General features: G+C 43.5%; 1 protein-coding gene across 1 annotated transcript in view; it reads left to right on the plus strand.

The window, feature by feature from the left end:
* Window positions 1-21,053, plus strand: part of LOC118381462 (phospholipid-transporting ATPase ID-like) — an 88,875-nt gene extending 67,822 nt beyond the window's left edge. The window contains exons 17-28 of the mRNA XM_052479559.1: window positions 1,499-1,663; window positions 1,787-1,898; window positions 6,397-6,502; window positions 6,784-6,925; window positions 9,239-9,422; window positions 11,455-11,546; window positions 11,673-11,804; window positions 11,976-12,059; window positions 13,374-13,619; window positions 13,971-14,109; window positions 15,161-15,291; window positions 16,738-21,053. Coding sequence (XP_052335519.1) covers window positions 1,499-1,663; window positions 1,787-1,898; window positions 6,397-6,502; window positions 6,784-6,925; window positions 9,239-9,422; window positions 11,455-11,546; window positions 11,673-11,804; window positions 11,976-12,059; window positions 13,374-13,619; window positions 13,971-14,109; window positions 15,161-15,291; window positions 16,738-17,064 — 1,860 coding nt within the window. The 3' untranslated portion in view covers window positions 17,065-21,053. The remainder of the gene's footprint in view (window positions 1-1,498; window positions 1,664-1,786; window positions 1,899-6,396; window positions 6,503-6,783; window positions 6,926-9,238; window positions 9,423-11,454; window positions 11,547-11,672; window positions 11,805-11,975; window positions 12,060-13,373; window positions 13,620-13,970; window positions 14,110-15,160; window positions 15,292-16,737) is intronic.
* Window positions 21,054-22,621: the final 1,568 nt, after the last annotated feature.

Below are 22,621 nucleotides of genomic sequence, written 5' to 3' on the forward strand. Positions count from 1 at the left end.
ATGTTTTGTTCCCTGAGCCACTTAGTTTTCACTTTTGCCTTATGGCAAGGTGCTCCATCATGCTGGAAAAGGCATTGTTCGTGACCAAACTGTTCCTGGATGGTTGGGAGAAGTTGCTCTCGGAGGATGTGTTGGTACCATTCTTTATACATGGCTGTGTTCTTAGGCAAAATTGTGAGTGAGCCCACTCCCTTGGCTGAGAAGCAACCCCACACATGACTGGTCTCAGGATGCTTTACTGTTGGCATGACACAGGACTGATGGTAGCGCTCACCTTGTCTTCTCCGGACAAGCTTTTTTCTGGATGCCCCAAAAAATCGGAAAGGGGATTCATCAGAGAAAATAACTTTACCCCAGTCCTCAGCAGTCCAATCCCTGTACCTTTTGCACAATATCAGTCTGTCCCTGATGTTTTTCCTGGAGAGATGTGGCTTCTTTGCTGCCCTTCTTGACACCAGGCCATCCTCCAAAAGTCTTTGCCTCACTGTGCGTGCAGATGCACTCACACCTGCCTGCTACCATTCCTGAGTAAGCTCTGTACTGGTGGTGCCCCGATCCCGCAGCTGAATCAACTTTAGGAGAAGGTCCTGGCGCTTGCTGGACTTTCTTTGGCGCCCTGAAGCCTTCTTCACAACAATTGAATTGCTCTCCTTTAAGTTCTTGATGATCCGATAAATGGTTGATTTAGGTGAAATCTTACTGGCAGCAATATCCTTGCCTGTGAAGCCCTTTTTGTGCAAAGCAGTGATGACGGCATGTGTTACCTTGCAGGTAATCATGTTTGACAGAGGAAGAACAATGAATCCAATCACCACCCTCATTTTGAAGCTTCTAGTCTGTTATTCGAACTCAATCAGCTTGACAGAGTGATCTCCAGCCTTGTCCTCGTCAACGAGAGAATCACTGACATGATGTCAGCAGGTCCTTTTGTGGCAGGGCTGAAGGGCAGTGGAAATGTTTTTGAGGGGATTCAGTTCATTTGCATGGCAAAGAGGGAGTTTGCAATTAATTGGAATTAATCTAATCACTCTTCATAACATTCTGGAGTATATACAAATTGCCATCATACAAACTGAGGCAGCAGACTGTCAAAATTAATATTTGTGTCATTCTCAATACTTTTGGCCACGACTGTCATTTTTTTAATTGTTTATTTCACTTTAGTTTATTATCTATTTCAGTTAATTTGGCAATGTAAACATATGTGAGGGTGGTGGTGGGGTTTAAGGTTAGGGGTGGGGGGGGTAAGGTTAGGGTGGGGGGGGGGGTATTTATGTCTGTACATGTGTTAGTCTGTATGCCTATCTGTCCTCCTCCCTCCCCATGCATCTGTCATATCCTCTTTTCATCATCCTGATCTCCTGACATGACATTCTGATAAAACGAAACCGGAGCACAGTGGTCAGGGTGGTGGATCACGTCAAACATAACCGTAACGTAAAAAAACAGAAAAATGCAACGTGTGTGTGTATCGTGTGTGTGTCCTGTCCATGCACAGGAGTATGCTGGTGAGGGCCTGCGGACCCTGGCTTTGGCCTATAAGGACTTGGATGAGGAGTATTTTAGCAGGTGGAAACAGCGCCATCATGAGGCCAGCACAGCCCTGGAGGACCGAGAGGACAAGCTAGACCTGCTCTATGAGGAGATAGAGAAAGACCTGGTGGTAGGAAGGCTTTAACACTGAACCAGGAACAGATGTAGTTTTTACATTTTGATAAAGAGTAAGACCTGATGGCTGTAATTATTTAATGTCTCTCTCTCTCTGTGTGTGTGTGTGTGTGTGTAGTTGCTGGGGGCTACAGCCATAGAGGATAAGCTCCAGGATGGTGTGCCACAGACCATCGAGCAGCTCGCCAAAGCTGACATCAAGATCTGGGTGCTCACCGGCGACAAACAGGGTTAGTCAATCAATCAATCAATCAATCAATAAATCAATCAATCAAAGATACAGGGTTAGTCAATCATTCAATCAAAGATACAGGGTTAGTCAATCAATCAATCAAAGATACAGGGTTAGTCAATCAATCAATCAAAGATACAGGGTTAGTCAATCAATCAATCAAAGATACAGGGTTAGTCAATCAATCAATCAAAGATACAGGGTTAGTCAATCAATCAATCAAAGATACAGGGTTAGTCAATCAATCAATCAAAGATACAGGGTTAGTCAATCAATCAATCAAAGATACAGGGTTAGTCAATCAATCAATCAATCAAAGATACAGGGTTAGTCAATCAATCAAAGATACAGGGTTAGTCAATCAATCAATCAATCAATCAAAGATACAGGGTTAGTCAATCAATCAATCAAAAAGATACAGGGTTAGTCAATCAATCAATCAAAGATACAGGGTTAGTCCAATCAATCAATCAATCAATCAATCAATCAATCAATCAAAGATACAGGGTTAGTCCAATCAATCAATCAAAGATACAGGGTTAGTCCAATCAATCAATCAAAGATACAGGGTTAGTCAATCAATCAATCAATCAATCAAAGATACAGGGTTAGTCCAATCAATCAAAGATACAGGGTTGGCCAATCAATCAATCAATCAATCAAAGATACAGGGTTAGTCAATCAATCAATCAAAGATACAGGGTTGGCCAATCAATCAAAGATACAGGGTTAGTCCAATCAATCAAAGATACAGGGTTAGTCCAATCAATCAAAGGGTTAGAATCAATCAAAGATACAGGGTTAGTCAATCAATCAAAGATACAGGGTTAGTCCAATCAATCAAAGATACAGGGTTAGTCAATCAATCAATCAAAGATACAGGGTTAGTCCAATCAATCAAAGATACAGGGTTAGTCCAATCAATCAAAGATACAGGGTTAGTCCAATCAATCAAAGATACAGGGTTAGTCCAATCAATCAAAGATACAGGGTTAGTCAATCAATCAATCAAAGATACAGGGTTAGTCAATCAATCAATCAATCAATCAAAGCTACAGGGTTAGTCAATCAATCAATCAAAGATACAGGGTTAGTCAATCAATCAATCAAAGATACAGGGTTAGTCAATCAGTCAATCAATCAATCAATCAATCAATCAATCAATCAATCAATCAATCAATCAATCAATCAAAGATACAGGGTTAGTCCAATCAATCAATCAATCAATCAAAGATACAGGGTTAGTCAATCAATCAATCAATCAAAGATACAGGGTTAGTCAATCAATCAATCAATGATACAGGGTTAGTCAATCAATCAATCAAAGATACAGGGTTAGTCAATCAATCAATCAAAGATACAGGGTTAGTCAATCAATCAATCAAAGATACAGGGTTAGTCCAATCAATCAATCAACAATACAGGGTTAGTCAATCAATCAAAGATACAGGGTTAGTCCAATCAATCAATCAAAGATACAGGGTTAGTCAATCAATCAATCAATGATACAGGGTTAGTCAATCAATCAATCAAACAATCAATGATACAGGGTTAGTCAATCAATCAATCAATCAATCAATGATACAGGGTTAGTCAATCAATCAATCAATCAATGATACAGGGTTAGTCAATCAATCAATCAAAGATACAGGGTTAGTCAATCAATCAATCAAAGATACAGGGTTAGTCCAATCAATCAATCAAAGATACAGGGTTAGTCAATCAATCAATCAAAAAGATACAGGGTTAGTCCAATCAATCAATCAAAGATACAGGGTTAGTCAATCAATCAAAGATACAGGGTTAGTCCAATCAATCAACCAATCAATCAATCAAAGATACAGGGTTAGTCAATCAATCAATCAAAGATACAGGGTTAGTCAATCAATCAATCAAAGATACAGGGTTAGTCAATCAATCAATCAATGATACAGGGTTAGTCAATCAATCAATCAATCAAAGATACAGGGTTAGTCAATCAATCAATCAAAGATACAGGGTTAGTCAATCAATCAATCAAAGATACAGGGTTAGTCCAATCAATCAATCAAAGATACAGGGTTAGTCAATCAATCAATCAAAGATACAGGGTTAGTCAATCAATCAATCAAAGATACAGGGTTAGTCAATCAATCAATCAAAGATACAGGGTTAGTCAATCAATCAATCAAAGATACAGGGTTAGTCAATCAATCAATCAAAGATACAGGGTTAGTCAATCAATCAATCAAAGATACAGGGTTAGTCAATCAATCAATCAAAGATACAGGGTTAGTCAATCAATCAATCAAAGATACAGGGTTAGTCAATCAATCAATCAAAGATACAGGGTTAGTCAATCAATCAATCAAAGATACAGGGTTAGTCAATCAATCAAAGATACAGGGTTAGTCAATCAATCAAAGATACAGGGTTAGTCAATCAATCAATCAATCAATCAATCAAAGATACAGGGTTAGTCAATCAATCAATCAAAGATACAGGGTTAGTCAGTCAATCAATCAATCAAAGATACAGGGTTAGTCAATCAATCAATCAAAGATCAATCAATCAATCAAAGATACAGGGTTAGTCAATCAATCAAAGATACAGGGTTAGTCAATCAATCAATCAACAATACAGGGTTAGTCAATCAATCAAAGATACAGGGTTAGTCCAATCAATCAATCAAAGATACAGGGTTAGTCAATCAAACAATCAAAGATACAGGGTTAGTCAATCAATCAAAGATACAGGGTTAGTCAATCAATCAATCAAAGATACAGGGTTAGTCAATCAATCAATCAAAGATACAGGGTTAGTCAATCAATCAATCAAAGATACAGGGTTAGTCAATCAATCAATCAAAGATACAGGGTTAGTCAATCAATCAATCAAAGATACAGGGTTAGTCAATCAATCAATCAAAGATACAGGGTTAGTCAATCAATCAATCAAAGATACAGGGTTAGTCCAATCAATCAATCAAAGATACAGGGTTAGTCAATCAATCAATCAATCAATCAAAGATACAGGGTTAGTCAATCAATCAATCAATCAATCAATCAATCAATCAAAGATACAGGGTTAGTCAATCAATCAATCAAAGATACAGGGTTAGTCAATCAATCAATCAAAGATACAGGGTTAGTCAATCAATCAATCAAAGATACAGGGTTAGTCAATCAATCAATCAATCAATCAATCAATCAATCAAAGATACAGGGTTAGTCAATCAATCAATCAAAGATACAGGGTTAGTCAATCAATCAATCAAAGATACAGGGTTAGTCAATCAATCAAAATCAAAGATACAGGGTTAGTCCAATCAATCAATCAAAGATACAGGGTTAGTCAATCAATCAATCAAAGATACAGGGTTAGTCAATCAATCAATCAAAGACACAGGGTTAGTCAATCAATCAATCAAAGATACAGGGTTAGTCAATCAATCAATCAAAGATACAGGGTTAGTCAATCAATCAATCAAAGATACAGGGTTAGTCAATCAATCAATCAAAGATACAGGGTTAGTCAATCAATCAATCAAAGATACAGGGTTAGTCAATCAATCAATCAAAGATACACAGGGTTAGTCCAATCAATCAATCAAAGATACAGGGTTAGTCAATCAATCAATCAAAGATACAGGGTTAGTCAATCAATCAATCAAAGATACAGGGTTAGTCAATCAATCAATCAAAGATACAGGGTTAGTCCAATCAATCAATCAAAGATACAGGGTTAGTCAATCAATCAATCAAAGATACAGGGTTAGTCAATCAATCAAAGATACAATCAATCAATCAATCAAAGATACAGGGTTAGTCAATCAATCAAAGATACAGGGTTAGTCAATCAATCAATCAAAGATACAGGGTTAATCAATCAATCAAAGATACAGGGTTAGTCAATCAATCAATCAAAGATACAGGGTTAGTCAATCAATCAATCAATCAATCAAAGATACAGGGTTGGCCAATCAATCAATCAATCAATCAAAGATACAGGGTTAGCCACCTTTTCTAACATTATCTATCGAACATTATCTCTATCGTTATCTAATCATATATCTAACATTCCCTTTAACATTATCTATCTAGACTTACCTCTAGCATTATCTCTATCATTATCTAACCGTACCTCTAACATTATCTATCTAGACTTACCTCTAGCATTATCTCTATCATTATCTAACCTTACCTCTAACATTATCTATCTAACCGTATCTCTAAAATGATCTAACATTACCTCTAACATTATCTAACATTATCTTATCTATCTAATTTACCTCTAATCTTAAATCTATCTCTAAGCCTCTATTCTCGTCTAACCATGGTTGCGTTCCAGGACAACTACATTGCAGTCACGCTATGTTAAACACCTATTCACGCAATGTGAGATCTGGCAGGCGACTGCAATGTAGTCAGCCTGGAACATGAACAACATACATGTAATTCTGTTCTTTTCACTGTCTGTCTCCACCAATTACATTGTGTGTTGTGGTCATGTGACAGAGACGGCGGAGAACATTGGCTACTCGTGCAACATGCTGCGTGAGGAGATGAACGACATCTTCATCGTGTCGGCCAACAACCCGGATGATGTCAGACAGGAACTGAGGTCAGGGGAAGTGACATCATAACCACATCACCCTGCCCACACTGACCCCAATACTAACACCCTGTGTGCAGGATTTACTCCAACCCTGCACTAATACATATTATTCAACTAATCATGGCCTGGAAGACTGATTAGTTGATTATTTGATTCAGGTGTGCTATAGCTGAATTGGAATAAAACCTGTCATTAATGTAGCTCTCTATAACCAGAATCGCCCACCACATGTTGATAACATGATGGAATAGTATGAGATGACAGGAATTGTTTTGGTGTTGAACCAGGAATGTATTGAGCACCATGAAACCAGGTGCAGAGGAGGAGGCCATCTTCATGCCAGAGAGGACGCTGGGTAACAAGCCGAAGGTGGTCAGGGACGAGGAGGTGAACGGGGAGTACGGCCTGGTCATCAACGGACACAGTCTGGTGAGACACACAAAGACATGGTTTTACAGTACTGTTCCATCTGGTATTTACTAAGACATGGTTTTATAGTACTGTTCCACCTGGTATTTACTAAGACATGGTTTTACAGTACTGTTCTTCCTGGTATTTACTAAGACATGGTTTTACAGTACTGTTCCATCTGGTATTTACTAAGACATGGTTTTACAGTACTGTTCCACCTGGTATTTACTAAGACATGGTTTTACAGTACTGTTCCTCCTGGTATTTACTAAGACATGGTTTTACAGTACTGTTCCATCTGGTATTTACTAAGACATGGTTTTACAGTACTGTTCCATCTGGTATTTACTAAGACATGGTTTTACAGTACTGTTCCACCTGGTATTTACTGAGACACAGTTTTACAGTACTGTTCCTCCTGGTGTTTACTAAGACATGGTTTTACAGTACTGTTCCACCTGGTATTTACTAAGACACAGTTTTACAGTACTGTTCCACCTGGTATCTAACCAACTCTCTCTCCTCATCAGGCCTACCATCTAACCTCCTCTCTCTCCATCCCCATCAGGCCTACCATCTAACCTCCTCTCTCTCCCCATCAGGCCTACCATCTAACCTCCTCTCTCTCCCCATCAGGCCTACCATCTAACCTCCTCTCTCTAACCCCCATCAGGCCTACCATCTAACCTCCTCTCTCCCCCTCCTTCTCTCCCCATCAGGCCTACCATCTAATCTCCTCAGGCCTACCATCTAACTCCCCCATCAGGCCTACCATCTAACCTCCTCTCTCTCCCCCATCAGGCCTACCATCTAATCTCCTCTCTCTCCCCCATCAGGCCTACCCCCATCAGTCTAACCTCCTCTCTCCCCCCATCAGGCCTACCGTCTAACCTCCTCTCTCAGGCCTTCTAACCCATCAGGCCTACCATCAGGCCTACCCTCCTCTCTCTCCCCCCATCAGGCCTACCATCTAACCTCCTCTCTCCCCCATCAGGCCTACCATCTAACCTCCTCTCTCTCCCCCATCAGGCCTACCATCTAACCTCCTCTCTCTCCCAGGCCTACCATCAGGCCTACCATCTAACCTCCTCTCTCTCCCCATCAGGCCTACCATCTAACCTCCTCTCTCTTCCCATCAGGCCTACCATCTACCCTCCTCTCTCTCCCCATCAGGCCTACCATCTAATCTCCCCCCATCTCTCCCCCCCCATCAGGCCTACCATCAGGCCTAACCTCCTCTCTCTCTCTCCCCATCAGGCCTACCATCTAACCTCCTCTCTCTCCCCATCAGGCCTACCATCTACCCTCCTCTCTCCCCCCATCAGGCCTACCATCTAACCTCCTCTCAGGCCTCTCCCCATCAGGCCTACCATCTACCCTCCTCTCTCTCCCCATCAGGCCTACCATCTAACCTCCTCTCTCTCCCCATCAGGCCTACCTAACCTCTCCCCAACCTACCTCTCTCTCCCCATCAGGCCTACCATCTAACCTCCTCTCTCTCCCCATCAGGCCTACCATCTAACCTCCTCTCTCTCCCCATCAGGCCTACCATCTAACCTCCTCTCTCTCTAACCCATCAGGCCTACCATCTAACCTCCTCTCCTCCATCCCCATCAGGCCTACCATCTAACCTCCTCTCTCCCCCATCAGGCCTACCATCTAACCTCCTCTCTCTCCCCATCAAGCCTACCATCTAACCTCCTCTCTCCCCCATCAGGCCTACCATCTAACCTCCTCTCTCTCCCCATCAGGCCTACCATCTAACCTCCTCTCTCTCCCCATCAGGCCTACCATCTAACCTCCTCTCTCTCCCCATCAGGCCTACCATCTAACCTCCTCTCTCTCCCCATCAGGCCTACCATCTAACCTCCTCTCTCTCCCCATCAGGCCTACCATCTAACCTCCTCTCTCTCCCCATCAGGCCTACCATCTAACCTCCTCTCTCTCCCCATCAGGCCTACCATCTAACCTCCTCTCTCTCCCCATCAGGCCTACCATCTAACCTCCTCTCTCTCCCCATCCTGCCTACCATCTAACCTCCTCTCTCTCCCCATCAGGCCTACCATCTAACCTTCTCTCTCTCCCCATCAGGCCTACCATCTATCATAATATAATATATATAATATAATATGTAATATAATATAATATAATATAATAAATATAATATGCCATTTAGCAGACGCTTTTATCCAAAGCGACTTACAGTCATGTGTGCATACATTCTACGTATGGGTGGTCCCGGGAATCGAACCCACTACCCTGGCGTTACAAGCGCCATGCTCTACCAACTGAGCTACAGAAGGACCATAACCTCCTCTCTCTCCCCATCAGGCCTATGCCCTGGAGCATAGCATGGAGCTGTTGTTCCTGCGTGCAGCCTGTCTGTGTAAGACAGTGATCTGCTGTAGAGTGACACCACTACAGAAAGCCCAGGTGGTTGAGCTGGTCAAGAAATACAAACAGGCTGTCACTCTGGCCATAGGAGACGGGGCCAATGACGTCAGCATGATTAAAGGTACAAAGAAATTGATAATAAAAATAATGTTATATAAAGAAGATTGTGGGAGCGGTACTGTTAGATTTCAGTGCAACCTTTGATATTATTGACCATAACCTGTTGTTGAGTAAACGTATGCGTTTTGGCTTACCTCAGCTCTGAATCCACGATATGGCAATCTATCTAATAGAACTCTAAGAGCTTTCTTTAATGGAAGCTTCTCTAATGTCAAGTAAAGTGTGGTGTACCGCAAGGCAGCTCTCTAGGCCCTCTACCAATGACCTGCCACTGGCATTAAACAAAGCATGTGTGTCCATGTATGCTGATGATTCAACCATATACTGTACGCATCAGCAACCACAGCTAATGAAGTCACTGAAACCCTTAACAAAGAGTTGCAGTCTGTTTTGGAATGGGTGGCCAGTAATAAACTGGTCCTGAATATCTCTAAAACTAAGAGCATTGTATTTAGTACAAATCATTCCCTAATTTCTAGACCTCAGCTGAATCTACTAATGAATGGTGTGTCTGTTGAACACAATGAGGAGACTAAATTCCTTGGTGTTACATTATATTGTAAACTGTCATGGTCAAAACATATAGATTTAATGGTTGTAAAGATGGGGAGAAGTCTGTCCGTAATAAAGAGATGCTCTGCTTTTTTTGACACCACACTCAAAAAAGCTAGTTCTGCAGGCCGTAGTCTTTTCTAATCTTGATTATTAGGCAGTCGTGTGGTCCAGTGCTGCAAGGAAAGACCTAGTTAAGCTGCAGCTGGCCCAGAACAGAGCGGCACGTCTTGTTCTTCATTGTAATCAGAGGGCTGATATCAATACTATGCTGCCAGTCTCTCTTGGCTAAGAGTTGAGGGGAGACTGACTGCATCACTTCTTGTTTTTATAAGAAACATTAATGTGTTGAAAATTCCAAATGGTTAGTCAACTTACACACAGCTCTGACACCAGGGGTCTTTTGACAGTCCTCAAATTCAGAACTAATTTTCGAAACTGTACAGTATTATATAGAGCCAATATTGCATGCAACTCTGTTCCATCTCATATTGCTAAAATAAAAGGCAAACCTGGTTTCCGAAAACAGATAAAGCAACCCCTCACGGCACAACACCTCTCCCCTATTTGACCTAGATAGTTTGTGTGTATGCATTTATTCTTTTATATATATTTTTGTCCTTGAGCTGTTCTTGTCTATTAATGCTCTATATTACATCATGGTCCATGTTCTGTGTGGACCCCGGGAAGAGACCCATGTTCTGTGTGGACCCCGGGAAGAGACCCATGTTCTGTGTGGACCCCAGGAAGAGTCCCATGTTCTGTGTGGACCCCGGGAAGAGTCCCAAACAGCACCCTATTTCAATACTTAAGACATAGCTGACCTCTGACCTTTTCTCTTCCACCTCTATCCCTTTCTCTCTCTTTCTCCCTCCTGCTCTCCTCCCTCCCCTCTCTCTCTCCCCCCCTTTCTCTCTCCTTCCCTCCCTCCCTCACCTCTCTCTCCCACCTCCTGCCTCTCTCTCCCATCTCCTCCATCTCTCTCTCCCACCTCCTCCCTCTCTCCTCCCCCCTCTCTCCCTCCATCCTCACCCCTCTCTCTCTCCCTCCTCCCCTCTCTCTCTCTCCCTCCTCCTCCTCCTCTCTCCCTCCTCCTCCTCTCCCTCTCCCTCCTCCCCTCCTCTCTCCTCTCTCTCTCTCCTCATCCTCTCTCTCTCCTCCCCCACTCTCTTCCTCCTCTCTGCCTCCCTCCCCTGTCTCTCTGCCTCCCTCCCCCTCTCCCACCTCCTCTCTCGTTCCTCCCTATCGCTCTCTCTCTCCCCTCTCCCCCTCCTCCCCTCCCTCCCCTTTTTCTCTCCTTCCCTCCCTCGCCTCTCTCTCCCTCCTCCCCCTCTCCCCCTCTCCCTCCCTCCTCCCCTCTCTCTCTCTCTCTCTCTCTCTCTCTCCCTCCTCCTCCTCTCTCCCTCCTCCTCCTCCTCTCTCCCTCTCCCCCTCTCTCTCCTCTCCCTCCTTCTCCTCTCTCCCTCCCCTCTCTCTCTCAGCTGCTCATATAGGTGTAGGTATAAGCGGTCAGGAAGGGATGCAGGCGGTTCTGTCCTCAGACTACTCCTTCGCTCAGTTCCGCTTTCTCGAGGTAAGAGCGCCACACACCAGGGAACTTTTACCTTTATTTTATTCATCATTTTTATTATTTGTTTTTATTGTTTGAATTTAGTTGTTTTACTGTAAAGTGTGGAGCCATTTAAAATGTTCTCTACAGCGCCTCCTGCTGGTCCACGGCCGCTGGTCCTACCTGAGGATGTGTAAATTCCTGCGCTACTTCTTCTACAAGAACTTCACCTTTACCTTCGTTCACTTCTGGTACGCCTTCTTCTGCGGCTTCTCAGCACAGGTAAGAGGGAGAGGGAGAGAGAGACCCTCTCATGGTTTTTATTTCTATAATTCTATCCAAACCTTCACCCAATTCAACTCCTGCAGTATATACCTATTGATTGTACAGTATACACATATTTCCTTAACAACTATTCAGTGTTCACATCATTTTCATGTCTCATGTCTCCAGACGGTCTATGATGAGTGGTTCATCACTCTGTATAACCTGGTCTACACAGCACTTCCTGTACTGGGCATGAGTCTGTTTGACCAGGTAAGAGAACACAGCACTTCCTGTACTGGGCATGAGTCTGTTTGACCAGGTAAGAGAACACAGCACTTCCTGTACTGGGCATGAGTCTGTTTGACCAGGTAAGAGAACACGGCACTTCCTGTACTGGGCATAAGTCTGTTTGATCAGGTAAGAGAACACAGCACTTCCTGTACTGGGCATGAGTCTGTTTGACCAGGTAAGAGAACACAGCACTTTCTGTACTGGGCATGAGTCTGTTTGAAAAGGTAAGAGAACACAGCACTTCCTGTACTGGGCATGAGTCTGTTTGACCAGGTAAGAGAACACAGCACTTCCTGTATTGGGCATGAGTCTGTTTGACCAGGTAAAAGAACACAGCATTACCTATATTAACTCTACCTACATGTACATACTACCTCAACTAACCGGTGCCCCCCCACATTGACTCTGTACCGGCACCCCCTGTATATAGTCTCCACATTGACTCTGTACCGGTACCCCCTGTATATAGTCTCCACATTGACTCTGTACTGGTACCGCCTGTACAAAGCCTCCACATTGACTCTGTACCATAATACCCTGTATATAGCCTCCACATTGACTCTGTACCATAATACCCTGTATATAGCCTCCACCTTGACTCTGTACCATAATACCCTGTATATAGCCTCCACCTTGACTCTGTACCATAATACCCTGTATATAGCCTCCACATTGACTCTGTACCATAATACCCTGTATATAGCCTCCACATTGACTCTGTACCATAATACCCTGTATATAGCCTCCACATTGACTCTGTACCATAATACCCTGTATATAGCCTCCACATTGACTCTGTACCATAATACCCTGTATATAGCCTCCACATTGACTCTGTACCATAATACCCTGTATATAGCCTCCACATTGACTCTGTACCATAATACCCTGTATATAGCCTCCACATTGACTCTGTACCATAATACCCTGTATATAGCCTCCACATTGACTCTGTACCATAATACCCTGTATATAGCCTCCACATTGACTCTGTACCATAATACCCTGTATATAGCCTCCACATTGACTCTGTACCAGCTCCCCCCTGTATATATTATTTTTTACTGCCCCTCTTTAATTACTTGTTACTTGTATCTCTTATTCTTATCCAGATTTTTTTAAGGGCTCGTAAGTAAGCATTTCACTGTAAGGTCTACAGTTTCTACACCTGTTGTATTCGGCGCATATGACTAATAAAATTCGATTTGATTTGACTAGGCATGAGTCTGTTTAACCAGGTAAGAAAACACAGCATTACGAGTGTATCTATCTCTGTCTCCCTCTGGTGTCCAGGATGTGAATGACATGTGGAGTTTCCAGCACCCCAGTCTGTACGTTCCAGGCCAGTTGAATCAGTACTTCAGTAAGACAGCCTTCTTTAAGTGTGCCCTCCACAGTGTCTACAGCTCTGTAGTGCTGTTCTTCATCCCCTACGCTGCCATGTACGACACGGTCCGAGACGACGGGCGAGACATTGCTGACTACCAGTCCTTCGCCCTGCTGGCCCAGACCTGTCTGGTCATCACCGTCTGTATACAGGTACAGTACAACACAGTCAACGACTGGAAACATAAATCAAGGTAGAATCTCTGAACTTTGAGCGTACAGTCTATACCAGACGAGCTAAATTACTTCTATGCTCGCTTCGAGGCAAGCAACACTGAGGCATGTATGAGAGCATCAGCTGTTCCGGAAGACCGTGTGAGTTCATTTATGTAAACTGCCTGTACCTGTACCTGACTGAATAGCCAACGGTCTGTCCATGGACAGTTGTTTGTCCGCCTCAGGTGTTTATTCGTCAGGTATATATTCTCATGTGTCTATTTCCTGTTCCTTGCAAGAGGATGGTCCTAACCCCCCTCCCCTCCCCTCCCCTCTCTCTCCCTGCAGCTGTGTCTGGACATGTCCTACTGGACAGCGGTCAACCAGTTCTTTGTGTGGGGGAGTCTGGCCATGTACTTTGTTGTCACCTTCAGCATGTACAGTAATGGCACGCATATCACCTTCCCTGCATCCTTCCCCTTCATCGGTGAGCCATCACAACACTACACCACACTACACTACACTACAACCCTACACAACCACACTACACTACCCTACTACACTACCCTACCCTACACAACACTACACCACACTACACTACAATCCTACACAGCCACACTACACTACAATCCTACACAACCACACTACCCTACACAACCCTACCCTACTACACTACCCTACACTACACTACAACCCTACACAACCACACTACACTACACAACCCTACCCTACCCTACACAACACTACACCACACTACACTACAATCCTACACAACCACACTACACTACAATCCTACACAACCACACCACACTACACTACAACCCTACACAACTACACTACACTACCCTACTACACTACCCTACCCTACACAACACTACACCACACTACACTACAATCCTACACAACCACACCACACTACACTACAACCCTACACAACCACACTACACTACAACCATAAACATCCACACTACACTACACTACAACCCTACACAACTTCACTACACTACAACCCTACACAACCACACTACCCTACACTATACTATACTACAACCCTACACAACCACACTACACAACCCTACTACACTACCCTACCCTACACTACAACCCTACCCTACACAACCATACTACACTACACTACACTACCCTACACTATACTATACTACAACCCTACACAACCACACTACCCTACCCTACACTACAACCTTACCCTACACTACTACACTACTCTACAACCCTACATAACACTACAACCCTACACATTTTAAAAAAACATTTAACCTTTATTTAACTAGGCACGTCAGTTAAGAGCAAATTCTTACTTACAATGACAGAAAAAAAATACAAGTCATTGTACACAACACTACACTACACTACACAACACTACTCGTCATGAAACACTATCTTGACCCGAGACTAATTCTAGCTCCTAGCCCCTAGCCCCTATCTCCTATCTCCTAGCCCATAGAGCTGAAGGAGAAATATATGAGTAAGCAGTGTGGTTTACATTCATGTTAAAGGTGTGTGTCTCCCTGCATCAGGCACAGCCAGGAACTCCCTGAACCAGCCCAATGTGTGGCTGACCATCCTGCTTACCTCCATCCTCTGTGTACTTCCTGTGGTTGCCTACCGCTTCCTGTTGATACAGCTCCGCCCCACTATCAACGACAAGGTGGGAACACTGACCAACCACATGCTGTCTTCTAGGAACCCCTGACCAATCACACTCTGGTTTTGGGGATTAAAGTATGAAAAATGACTGTTGCTTCTAAACTGATAACGTTTTATCATAAAGTTACTGGTCCCCTCCCCTGTGTCAAACACTTGGATTCACGGGATAGGGTGACATCACCCTAACTCTTTCATTTGAATACACCAATGGTAACATGATATTCTCTTACCTCATTTAAATAAGTACCACCTTGTAACCAACACCGGAGAAGGTATGTTTGCAGAGAGGCGTGGTTTACTTAGCTGTATAGCTACTCTACTGGTGCCAACCTTTGACTGCCAATATAATTAAAAGTTGACCCTATTTATCTATGGCAAAAAAAATAGTTACTGTATATGTTTCCCCTTTCGTCTGTGTCTGGTGTTCGCTAGTTACTGGCATGGAACGAAAGAGGGGTACGGGTCGTTCAAGTCAACACATCCGTCAGTGCTGCTGTGAATCTGATCACAAGACACATGCCAAACGGGAGACGTATAAAACATGTGTCATCATTTATTTATTTTAGAGGTTAAATGTCTCACTACTGGTGTCCTCCAGGGTTCTGTACTAGGTCCTCTTTAATGTCCCACTACTGGTGTCCCCCAGGGCTCTGTACTAGGTCCTCTTTAATGTCCCACTACTGGTGTCCTCCAGGGCTCTGTACTAGGTCCTCTTTAATGTCTCACTACTGGTGTCCTCCAGGGTTCTGTACTAGGTCCTCTTTAATGTCCCACTACTGGTGTCCCCAGGGCTCTGTACTTGTTTTTTTTTTTTTTTTTAACCAGGCAAGTCAGTTAAGAACAAACTCTTATTTTCAATGACAGCCTTGGAACAGTGGGTTACCTGCCTGTTCAGGGGCAGAACGACAGATTTTTACCTTGTCAGCTCGGGGATTTGCACTTGCAACCTTTCGGCTGCTCGTCCAACCCTCTAACCACTAGGCTACCCTGCTGCCCCATTGAGATTTCAATGTTGTTTGAGTTGCTCTTGTTAATCACCACAATTTGCTTGAGATGTTTTTTTTTTACTCCAACACTGCTCATTGCATCTAGGTTTCTTGACATAGGCGTTTCAAAGAGCTGTCAGTCAAGGCGAGCTCATGAATGTAAACTCCCCGCCCACTTGTCCTGTCTTTTTCAAACTTCTTAGTATTTAGCATTTCTATCCAAAACAAATATTAGGGGGATATTTAAGTCACTCAAAAGGGTATTTTTACATGGGAATCAGAAAGACAATTGGGGACCTTTTAAGGGTTGTAATTCCCTGGTATTGTTGTTTTTGTTCGCCTGTATTCCTTATTATTTTTACTTTGTTCTTTCTATAAAAAAAGGCAATCATTACTGACCTACAATACTTTCTAATCTTAAACTCTGCTCTCCTGTCCTACTCCCCTCCCCTCCCTACCAGGTGATGTTCAAGGTGAGACAGGCCAAGGCCACGCCCCCTCTCCCAGCACGACGAGCCAGGATGCGGCGTACCAGCTCCCGCCGCTCTGGATACGCCTTCTCGCACGCACAGGGCTACGGGGACCTGGTGACGTCCAACCATTTCCTGCGCCGTCCCGCCATCACGCGCTCCACCACTTTCACCCCTCTGGGGCGCACCACGGGGTTCAGCCCCATGGGCCGCTCGGCAGGATACAGCCCCACTGGGAACGCTCTGAACTCCAGACCACAGGAGGTGGAGGTGACATCACTACAGATGTACCGGATGGTGCAAGACTCCGCCTTCTGAAGTACTGCACAGTGCGAGATCCCGCCTTCTGACGAACTGCACAGTGCGAGACCCCGCCTTCTGAAGTACTGCACAGTGCGAGACCCCGCCTTCTGACGAACTGCACAGTGCGAGACCCCGCCTTCTGACGAACTGCACAGTGCGAGACCCCGCCTTCTGAAGTACTGCACAGTGCGAGACCCCGCCTTCTGAAGAACTGCACAGTGCGAGACCCCTCCTTCTGAGGGAAGAGAGGAAGAGGATGTGGAGGAGTTGTTGTTTACAGAGGACCAAATCAGTGGGTGTGATATGTAAAAAATATATATCCTAAACATTGACACATACTGTAACTGTACACACACAAATCTCTATGACGACTGACTTGTCGTAGCGTTCCAAAGACAGGCCCTCGTATCTGATTGGTCACACTCTCTCCCCCCCCGCTTCATTGCCTCTCCTGTTCCAATCAATGGCCTTGTATTCCATCAGGACTGTTGTCATGGGGAAACAGAACTCTCCTGTTCCAATCAATGGCCTTGTGTTCCATCAGGACTGTTGTCATGGGGAAACAAACCTCTCCTGTTCCAATCAATGGCCTTGTGTTCCATCAGGACTGTTGTCATGGGGAAACAAACCTCTCCTGTTCCAATCAATGGCCTTGTGTTCCATCAGGACTGTTGTCATGGGGAAACAAACCTCTCCTGTTCCAATCAATGGCCTTGTATTCCATCAGGACTGTTGTCATGGGGAAACAAACCTCTCCTGTTCCAATCAATGGCCTTGTGTTCCATCAGGACTGTTGTCATGGGGAAACAAACCTCTCCTGTTCCAATCAATGGCCTTGTGTTCCATCAGGACTGTTGTCATGGGGAAACAAACCTCTCCTGTTCCAATCAATGGCCTTGTGTTCCATCAGGACTGTTGTCATGGGGAAACAAACCTCTCCTGTTCCAATCAATGGCCTTGTGTTCCATCAGGACTGTTGTCATGGGGAAACAAACCTCTCCTGTTCCAATCAATGGCCCTGTGTTCCATCAGGACTGTGGTCATGGGGAAACAAACCTCTACAGGTCAACTGTATGCTATATTGTCTGTCAACTGAGGATAAACTATTACACTATACTACAGTATGACTCAGTGCTGTGACACCATAGGATCGTATGACTCTGTACTCAGTGCTGTGACACCATAGGATCGTATGACTCTGTACTCAGTGCTGTGACACCATAGGATCGTATGACTCTGTACTCAGTGCTGTGACACCATAGGATCGTATGACTCTGTACTCAGTGCTGTGACACCATAGGATCGTATGACTCTGTACTCAGTGCTGTGACACCATAGGATAGTATGACTCTGTACTCAGTGCTGTGACACCATAGGATAGTATGACTCTGTACTCAGTGCTGTGACACCATAGGATCGTATGACTCTGTACTCAGTGCTGTGACACCATAGGATCGTATGACTCTGTACTCAGTGCTGTGACACCATAGGATAGTATGACTCTGTACTCAGTGCTGTGACACCATAGGAACATTAAGACATTAAAACATTAAGAACACCTTAAAAATATTGAGTCACCCCCCCCATGTTGACTCCATTGCTTCCCACAGTTGTGTCAAATTGACTGGATGTCCTTTGGTTGGTGGACCATTCTTGATACACATGGGAAAATGTTGAGCATGAAAAACCCAGCAGCGTTGCAGTTCTTGACACAAACAGATGCACCTGGCACATACTACCATACCCTGTTCAAAGGCACTTAAATATTTTGTCTTGCCCAATCACCCTTTGAAAGACACACACACACACACAATCCATCTCAATTGTCTCAAGGCTTAAAAATCCTTCTTTAACCCGTCTTCTCCCCTTCATCTACACTGATTGAATTGACGTCAATAAGGGATCATAGCTTTCACTTGGATTCACCCGGTCAGTCTGTGTCATGGAAATAGCAGGTGTTCTTAATGTTTTGTCCACTCAGTGTATACTAAAGTATGACTTTGTACTGTGACGCCATAGGAACGCACTAAACCAAAGACCAGACCAAACCTCTCAGAGTCGTGGGCTTTATTCCTTCTTCTATCCTCACCAGCAACAAGCCCTCTCTTCTCCCACTGTGATAATACCAGTCTACAATCACACAGGTGTAGAGATGTACTGTACACTCCAACACTAACCATGGAGGGAGTTGGTAAGATGTATACCTTTCCTGTCTCTGGTCCACACTCCATTGCAGTTGGTGGCGGTAATGCACCTTAATGTTGGTTGCCAACCGTCATACAAAATCCACAGAAGAAGATTGTGGGAGGTAAGATGGAGGCTATCACCAGCAAAATCCTGATTGTATGGACAAGTGATTTTGCCCTTTACACCATGGAATGTATTTTTTTGTATATATATATATATACACATTTAGCACATCTCACTATGGACTTGATCCAGTGATGTTAGACATTTTTTACATTTTTTTATAGAGGAAATAGAAGAGCTATCTTCTGTTCAGTGTTTTTCATCCAAGGGCTGAATACATTTTCATCCTGAATGGGATAGTGAAAGGGTTAGCATGCTATCCATTAGCCTGTGGACCACCTCATCCTGAATGAGATAGTATCATGGTTAGCACGCTAGCCATTAGCCTGTGGAGCAGCTACATCTCAATGGGAGAGTGACATGGTTAGCATGCTAGCCGTTAGCCTGTGGAGCGGCTATATCTCAATGGGAGAGTGACATGGTTAGCACGCTAGCCGTTAGCCTGTGGAGCAGCTATATCTCAATGGGAGAGTAACATGGTTAGCATGCTAGCCGTTAGCCTGTGGAGCAGCTATATCTCAATGGGAGAGTGACATGGTTGTCATGCTAGCTGTTAGCCTGTGGAGTGGCTATATCTCAATGGGCGAGTGACATGGTTAGCATGCTAGCCGTTAGCCTGTGGAGCAGCTATATCTCAATGGGAGAGTGACATGGTTGGCATGCTAGCTGTTAGCCTGTGGAGCGGCTATATCTCAATGGGCGAGTGACATGGTTAGCATGCTATCTGTTAGCCTGTTTAGTGGCTGTACTTGATGTCGGTCCGGTCGGTGCTATAGTAAAGTGTTACCCCAGTGGGCATACACTGGTTGAATCAACATTGTGTCAATGTCATTTGTCAACATATCGTGACGTGGAATCTACGTAGAAAACACATATTATATTTTGAATACGTCCCCAACTAGTACTTAAATACTATGACTTAACCTGACTAACAGGTTGTTTCCTTAATCTAATAATCATCATCACTTTATACTTAGAACTAGCGTAAAAGATTACAGGTAGATATGTTTGTTATCCTATAGACTATATATTGGGTGGTTGAAATTGTTTAATTTCATATTTGATTAGACATATTTGACCTGGTTTCAATGTTGATAGTTAAATGGTATATTTGAATCAACATCATTGTTTTAATGCAACCTAAATAAAGCGGTATATTGAAATAAAAAGTGAAGCCACAGTCCAACAATTCTTGCCTGAACAGCGACTCCTACTGGTATACGAGGGGTACTACACTTCAGTGAGAACAAGTCTAGCTTCCAAGGGACTACCTCTATGTACCCTGCTTCGTTTTGGAAACCAGCTGTGTTCGTTTCAACTGAGCTATCACGTCAACACATGTATACATTGATCAGCTTCCATACTCATTTGCGTAGACAACCTAAATAACATTGGAAAGTTGAAAGTAACTTTTTCTGACACAATCTGTATGTTTACATTTGAGTAATATAACAGACTCTCTTATCCAGAGCAATTTACAGCAGTGAGTGCAAACATTTTTGTGCATGTACAGTTGCATTCAGGAAAGTATTCAGACCCCTTGACTTTTTCCACATTTTGTTACGTCAAAGCCTTGTTCTAAAATTGATCAAATCAATGTTTTCCTCATCAATCTACACAAAATACCATGTAATGACAAAGAGGAATAATGTATTTTTAAATGTTTGCAAATGTATTAAAAATAATGCAAATGGTTTCATTGCTGTGATACTAGCTTGTGACCAGGTTGACACAGTACGAGAGATGGGACATAATCATGGAGTGCATGTACAGTTTAGCAGCATCTGTTGATCAAAGCACAGAACCCTTGTAGTTTTGATCTGATCATAGCTTATTTACAGTATGCTTGATCTGGCTATGTGGTGTAAAGGCAGCGTATGGAGAGTGTGATGCAATTGCGGAGCATCCGAAGCATTGCAGAGTCCAAAATGAGCTCCGTATTAGGGTCTGCGTGGTAAATCCGAATTTAGAAGTGACCTTACAGCATTTGCTGCGATGTAGCCTCCGCAGAAGCCAGAGCATTCGTACTTCTTGAGCATCGAGGAGCTGTCATACACATCCAATAAATTCATTGATTCGTCATAATACCCATAATACCTAGCTGGTCAAACAGGGAAATGATTCCAATCATTTTTCCAAAATTCATTTTTCCCATAGGGGATTTTAGAAACACTTAAAATAAGGGCTGTGTCGTGTTGGTTTACCCTGGCGTGACGTATTGATAACCATGTAAATCTCTCTCTCGCCCATATTTACCCCACAAAAATGTCATGCTAATTAGCTGCTAATGTGGCTATCATGAAGAACTACATGATGATCAAGACAGGACGGCCAAATCAAGACAAAGGTAATAATCTCTGGATTAACTATCTAATGTTAGCGAAATGTAGTAATGAATACAGTTATTTTTCTGTAAACAGCCTAAAAGAAAAGCTTTTATTTCTCTCATCCTTCAGCAAGTTTCTCCTACCAGCAACCAGCCAATATCATTGTGAATAGACTTAGTTGTCATTTCAAAGAGAGATAGACATCTGAAATAAAATGTTGATTAAATGCATCAATGATGCAATTTTTTTTCCCATTATGAGGCCAGTGTCTGAATTAATTTGTTGTGGCAGAGAGGAGGAAGTAGAACCCTTCAGGGATTTGAATGTATCCAGAATTTAGCCGGGTTCCCATTACAATCTGAAAGAGAGGTTACATAATAATCAGATTTAGCCTTTCTGCCTCCCGATTGGCGCAGCGGTCTAAGGCACTGCATCGCAGTGCTTGAGGGATCATTACAGATCTGGGTTTGATCTCAGGCTGTGTTCAGACGGCTGCGACCGGGAGACCCATGAGGTGGCGCACAATTGGCCCAGCGTTGTCTGGGTTAGGGGAGGTTTTTTTGGGCTGGCCGGTATTTCCTTGTCCCATGGCGCTCTAGCAACCCCCTGTGACGGGCTGGGTGTAAGCACCCTGACTTCGGTCCCCATTTGGATGGTGTTTCCTCCCACACATTGGTGGGGCTTCCAGGTGAAGCGAGCAGTGTGGCTTGACAGGGTTGTGTTTCGTAGGACGCATGGCTCTCGACCTTCGCCTCTCCCGAGTCCGTACGGGAGTTGCAGCGATGGGACAAGACTGTAACTACCAATTGGATAACATGAAAAAGGGGGTAAAAAGTACCAAAAAACAAACAAAAGATTTTGCCTTTTTGATTTGTTTTACACAATGATTCCTCAGTTGCTTATTAAAAGCTTGTCAGTCCTGGCCTAAGCCTGTG

This window comes from Oncorhynchus keta, chromosome 25, assembly GCF_023373465.1.
Source record: "Oncorhynchus keta strain PuntledgeMale-10-30-2019 chromosome 25, Oket_V2, whole genome shotgun sequence".
NCBI classification, from domain to species: Eukaryota; Metazoa; Chordata; class Actinopteri; order Salmoniformes; family Salmonidae; genus Oncorhynchus; species Oncorhynchus keta.